This window comes from Quercus lobata, unplaced genomic scaffold (genome assembly GCF_001633185.2).
Source record: "Quercus lobata isolate SW786 unplaced genomic scaffold, ValleyOak3.0 Primary Assembly Scq3eQI_116, whole genome shotgun sequence".
Taxonomy (NCBI): domain Eukaryota; kingdom Viridiplantae; phylum Streptophyta; class Magnoliopsida; order Fagales; family Fagaceae; genus Quercus; species Quercus lobata.
Genome location: NW_022154792.1, coordinates 54,219 through 60,726, shown reverse-complemented (window position 1 = coordinate 60,726; position 6,508 = coordinate 54,219). Strand labels below are relative to the sequence as shown.

Sequence of the window (6,508 nt, the reverse complement as noted above, 5' to 3'; positions counted from 1 at the left end):
TGGCAGTCATGGTCCGTTTGGTTGGTGTGACGGAAAAATGGAAGGGCAAAAAATAGGGGAAGGATAGAAAAATAGAAAGATAAAAACGAATTTTATTTATCTCTTTTTTGTTTGGTTGTGACTAAACAAATAGAGGAATAAAAAAAATTGAGTTTGTATAAATTTACTTATATATTATTATAGAAAATGACGGACAATTAAAACCAAAAAAGTGACAAATAACTATAATAAAAAAAAAATCATCCAATTTATTAAAAAAATAAAAATCATATTCCCAAAAAAAAATAGTTTAGTTAAAAAAAAAAATCAACGTCCTAAAAAAAATAAAGGCAATGTCAACGTTCCCACCCACAGCCCAAAAAAAAAAAAAAAAAAAAAAAAAAGAAGGATCTGAACATGGGTATTTTTGTCCATTAAGTAGCCCTATTTTTTCCCTTCAATTTTCTCTCCATTTTGTGGAGAAAACTTTTTGATGGGCCCGAAGAGAAAACATCTAAACCTCACCATTTATTTTCCTTCCTTCCCACCCAACCAAACACACTCAAAAAAAAAAATTTCCTTCCTATTTTCTCTCTAAATTTTTCCATCCACCCTATTTCACCTCCAAACAAACACACCCTTAGGGCTGTCCACGAGTCGAGTCTACTCGGCCCGAGTTTGGGCCTAACTCGGATTCAACCCGACTAGGTCAGGTTACCAAAAATGCGACCTGCAACCGACCAAATATATGGGTCAAATCCGGCGGTTCGGGTCATCAGTTGAACGGGTTGAATTCGTCGGTTAGGCGAGTTTGGGCTTTGAATTGGGCCAATTTTGTGAATTTGCATGAATTTTTTTAACTCAATTTTTGACAGGCCTTTTGGGCCCAAATTAATGGGCTTACTTTTAACAAAGATTTATATATTTTTGAACCATGTTTATATATCATATGGGCCTCTTTTCACATCCTTTATTTCAAATTGGGACTTCAAGCTCAGCTTGTATGTCACACACAACTTTGAATCTTTTGGGCCTCTAGGCCTTATCAGTCTAAATTTAATGTTTTTAGCTCACATATGATGACAACAAATATAGTAAATAACACGTAAAAACCTAGGCAAATTAGCAAGCACATAAAAACACACATAATATCACTTTCTAACCACCTGTTAAAACCACACAGTACAAGAAAGAAATATTTTTCAAAATGCCTTAGCCTTAAGACCTGGGCAGTACCTTAAAAATCCCAAAACAAATCAAGAAAGTCTAATAAGCACAAAAGCCCATCTCAACATATTAAACCTGCCAAGTTGTGCCAACCATTCCATACATGTAACATAAGCCAACAAAAAAATTCCAACAAATAAATCAATCACAACCACACCACAAGTCTGGCAACAACAGATAATAAGAGCATCTTGCAATATTTCCAAAGAGTCAGAGAAGGCAGAAAGGAAATTACTGCAAGTGTGTAAGGCAGTAGCTAGTTATAATTAGTTACAATTATGAAATACCTAAGTATTTCCAAAAAATAGCTTTTCTAAAGCATTAAAGAGCAACTATACTATAGTTAAGTCCATGACTTATAGAAAAGAAAACCTATAAACTTAATAAATTTTCTTTCCTATAAGCAAGAGTTGATTTATAAATTATAAGTTAGAAAAGCAATATGTCCAAAAGAGCTTCCAAAATATATCCAAAAATCTGCCTCCTATACAAAATGTGTCCTTCCTTCTACAAGAAAATGGGCAAAAAGATATTTATCAATAGAAATATAAGGCAAGACCAAAAAATACAGAATAGTAATAACCAAAAACAATAGAGAGGGCAGAACCAAACTCAATAGAAATAACAGTAAGGGCAGAAACTTACCTAGTTAGTAATTAGTCATCAACACTAATTGAGATACCTTTGCTTGAGCATGAACTTCCACCACTTGCTGCTGCTTGACTTATAACTAGAAAAGAGAAAGAAATGAAGGCTATTAGATTAAATTTCATTTGAATAAGACACATTTATTAGCACTTAATAGACAAAAAGTTTGGAAGTTAAAATATTACCTAAATCATAAAATTCATCTTCCAAGGCCTCAAACTCATTCCTTGATTTGCGAAAAGAAATTGGAACCAAGGCTTAAAGCCAATCTTGTGTACAAACAAGATTTTGAACCATGAGTAGAGAGAGTGAACTCAAAAATGGATCAAGTATGCGTCTTTTGGTACTAAATGCTGACTTAGAAGCAACAGTAGAAACAGGTACAGCCAACACATCTTTAGCCAATTTGGACAGCACTTGATACCTATTTGAATTGGCCTTCCACCACCCCAATATCTCAAATTTCACATCCCCCTTCTACTTTCACAATTTTCAACCAAATATTTGTTGATCTCATTGCTACACCCTATGAACTGCTCAACCTCCAAGCAACGCTCAAACCTAGAATTAACCATCGCATATGGATTGCTACAACCAATTGACTCACCTTCTATGTGTGTCCCCTCACTCCCACTTAGTACTTGTACATTTGGTAAATCAACACAAGAGTAATAATCACACAACTTGACCAAGGTACCCCTCACCAATTCAATCATCTCATCAACCACTTCATTCCCATAAATTTTAGAGAAAGAAAAATTCAAAAACCTCAACTTTTTTCTTGGATCAAGAACCACAGCCACATACAAAAAAATAATTAATTTTATCCCCTTTCCCCCAATACTTATCAAACTTAGATTCCATTTTACTTGCCATGTTTTTCAAGAGGTAGTTTTGATATTTACTTAAATAGGCAATATTCTCTTGAATGACAAACATCTCATCAAAAAAGGTGTTTGCAATAACAAACAAAGAACCTGAAAACTTTTTCGTTGCATTGTAAAAAAGCTTCAAAAAACCCACAAATGTCCTAAAATTTTGGAAATCAATACCACTAGGAGATCCCATACCACAACTATTCTCCTTGTTCATAAAGTATGAAGAATAACTATCATTTTCAAAGTCCATTTGTATGAATGCTTTCTCAAATTTTTCTACCGTTTCTAACATGAGATAGGTAGAGTTCCACCCTGTTGGTACATCTAAACAAAGAAGAGACTTAGACTCAATACCTAATCTCTCAATAAAACTCATAAAAGTTTGATTCCTATTTGGTGAGGACTTCACATACCTCATAGCTTCATGCACCTTCGCAATGGATGCATCAATTTCTCTCAAACCATCCCCCATAATTAGATTTAGGATATGTGCACAACACCTCATGTGTAAGAACTCATGTTCTAAAACAGTCCCCTTCCAATCTTTAGTTATAGTTTGCAAAAACTTAATGGTGGCACCAGTTGAGTTAGCATTGTTCATTGTTAAAATGAATATGCCATTAATACCCCACTCACACAAACACATTTCAATCTTTCTACCTATAGTCTTCCCCTTATGGTCTTCAACTTGACAAAAATTTAGAATTCTCTTATGCAACTTCCAATCATCATCAACAAAATGAAATGTAAGGGACATATAATTCAGATTTTGAATAATAGTCCATGTATCCGTAGTAAGACACACCCTATGACCCTTCAAGGCGCCATTTAGTTTCTCTCTCTCAACACCATAAATGCCAATCACATCTCTAGCCAAAGTTTGACAAGATGGGATACCCCTAATTCGTAACTTAGGTTGTACGGTTGTCGAATATCTTTGAAACTCATACCCTTCAACAAACCTAAAAGGAAACTCATCTATTATAACCATTTTAGCGAGTGCCTTTCTAGAAGCCTCAACAGTAAAGGCTATTGGTATAAGCTGAAACCCTTCCTCCCCATCCATTTGGGTTCAAACGCTAACGTTTGTTGCCCTTTAAGTGCATCTCTATTAGGGTTCTTAACACAAACTGGCGTATGATTCAATAAATTAGCAGTACCATGCCCCTTACTATCAACTAGATAAGTTTTTTGACAATAATTGCAAACAGCCTTAAAATGACCCTCACCAATATCTATTTTTTTTCAAAATGGTCCAAAGCAATAGACTTTTTCCTATTATTACACACCTTGCCTTTACCTTTAGGTGGAAGTCAAGGAACCTCAGCATTAGTTGGAGTGGTAGTAGGTTCAGCTTGGGCAGTAGGTGTTGTTTGGGAAGGGGGTGCATCACTAGAGGGTTCCATAACTGAAAAAAATCAAATTTATGCATTAGCAAACTACCATAACAATGATACTACTAACCCAGTAACAAGAACACACTCAAGTGACACAACAACAACAATAGGTCAAAGCAGCAACAAAGACAACAACAAAGTAACAAACAAACAACAACAAGTTAAAAGAGAAACAACTAAAGATAAATGATACCTTAGAGAATCCTTAGCTATTAGGGATTCAACCTTGAAGAGGAAGCAAAAAGAGTAGCCTACTTGAACAAATTTCAACTCCTGTGTAAAATTGGGGTTTCAATTTTTTAAATTAGGAAAACAAAATGAATCAAATAAATTAGCAATAACATACAATCAAATAAACAAAATGAAAATGTGTTAGGATTTCATCTTTTAAAATTAGGGATTCATCTTTTGTTTTTTTTAATTTTTACAATGAAGATAGAAGTATATTCTCATTAAAAATAAATAAAAAACAAAACAAGGAATGAAATTGGGCAAATACAAACAGGACCACTACACAGGATAAAAATGAAGAAAAAGAACACAAACGAGCACACTCAAATTAGGGGTTCATCTTTGACCTAACAAATCAAATCAAGACAATTAGGGTTTCATGTTTGAATCCAATCACTTGGTTTGTTTTGGTCCCCTAATCTTTAAATCAAACAGAAAAGTACAAAGACCAAAGAGAGTGACTACATTGGATACAATGTTTCGAAGTGGAATCAAGCACATGCAACTCTATGGCAATACGGCTAAGCAATTTCTCACAACTATGATCTTTAAGTTTTCAATAAATTGAACAAGATGAAAAACTCATATCTCAAAATAGAGAAAAAGATAAATGAAAAAGGAAGAAAATATACCTGAGAGTCTTGAGACTAAAAAGCTTATCCATGAGCATGAGAAGGCTTAACCCATGGTGGAAAGTGAGGTGAAGCCATGAGTGTGGTGATGAGGCAGCGGCGGCAACAGCTAAGGTTTGGAAAGGGGTGTGGATTGTGGAGGGTATGGAGTGAAGGGTTGAGACTAGAGAGACTTGAGATTGAGAGTAGAGAGAACGGAGACTGAGATTGAGAGTGAGATTTTGATTTATGAGAGAATGAGATATTGAGAACAAGGAGAAGTCTGAGATGGGATTGAAGAGTGAAGACTGAGGCTTACGTGTGGAACTGTGGAAGGCTGATTTCCATTTCAATTTTAGCCATTCTGAACTTCTGGTGATTTGATTTTTACTTTGCTGATTTGATTTTTTCTTTTGCGTGTAAGGCTCTAGATGCGTGTAGTTCTCAATTTGACAGTGCTTTAGTCTTTTCATCCTCAGTCTCAAGTGCTCACCTCAAAAGAACTAAGATATATATATATAGGGGAAAGACGCACAATTGATGGTGGAAGCACAGTTAAATATAGTGAAAGTAATGTAAATGAACACAACCACACTATCACCGGCCAGAAAAGAGTGACTCTGATACCATAAAGGGGGAAAGACGCACAGCTGATGGCGGAAGCACAGTTAAATATAGTGAAAGTAATGTAAATAAATAAGTTAGAACAATAGTGAAAGTAATGTAAATGAATAAGTTAGAACAATAATAAGGCGGTAGAACCAGCCAAGCAGTATATATCAAAATGATTTAACGTAAATGAAGTAAAGCAATAAGTTAGAACAATAATAAGGCGGTAGAACCAGTCAAGCAGTATATATCAAAATAAATGAAAGCAATAGTTCAAAGTAAATGAAAGCAATTTAGAACCGTCCGGTATAGTGGTAATCCGTCCAAGGTGGCGGTAGCAACAAATAGTATGATGAACATAAGACTGAAAATACTTATTTATTGAAAGTAGTACAAAACACTTACAGCAGTAGTAGTAGTTAATACAAGATCTCAGAACAGGTTGACAATTACAAAGCTTGAACTAGTCCTAGTTACAAGGTTTGTGGAGTTATAAGGATTGTAGTGAACAAGGTAGTAGTAGTAGCAAAAACAAGGAATTCTCTTTCTCAGAAGGCTTCCTAAAGAAGGAGTTCTAAGGAAAGGAAATTCTGAAGCAAAACTTAAGTAAAACTTGTTCCAAACATAAGGGACAACCCTCCTTAAATAGGCAAAATTTTGAGTGAACAATACTTGTGAACAGTAAAAGTTAACAGTAATGGTTTGCTGAAAGCAATCTTGGTGTGACTAAAAGTCGCGGGAATCATGGAGAATCTTCTTTTTAGAACATTATCATCAGTAGTGGAAAACAACAGTGAAATTTCACCAGTAAGTAAACATTGTAGCATTTTTGGCCTTTATGCAGGCCAAACAAATAAGATCAATCTTCTTGAAGATCTGGAGTGTTATCTTCATCATGTCCAAACAGCTCATGGTCATATGGGAAATA

The 6,508-nt window shown here is 34.8% G+C and overlaps 1 protein-coding gene across 1 annotated transcript; it reads right to left on the bottom strand.

Moving 5' to 3' along the window:
* Nucleotides 1-2,318: 2,318 nt before the first annotated feature.
* On the bottom strand, nt 2,319-3,798 carry LOC115973386 (zinc finger BED domain-containing protein RICESLEEPER 2-like). The gene is made up of 2 exons (XM_031093646.1): nt 2,724-3,798; nt 2,319-2,581 (listed from the first exon to the last, which is right to left on the bottom strand). The coding sequence occupies exons 1-2, from the start codon at nt 3,796-3,798 to the stop codon at nt 2,319-2,321; spliced, it is 1,338 nt and encodes a 445-aa protein (XP_030949506.1).
* Between the last annotated feature and the right edge of the window lie 2,710 nt (nt 3,799-6,508).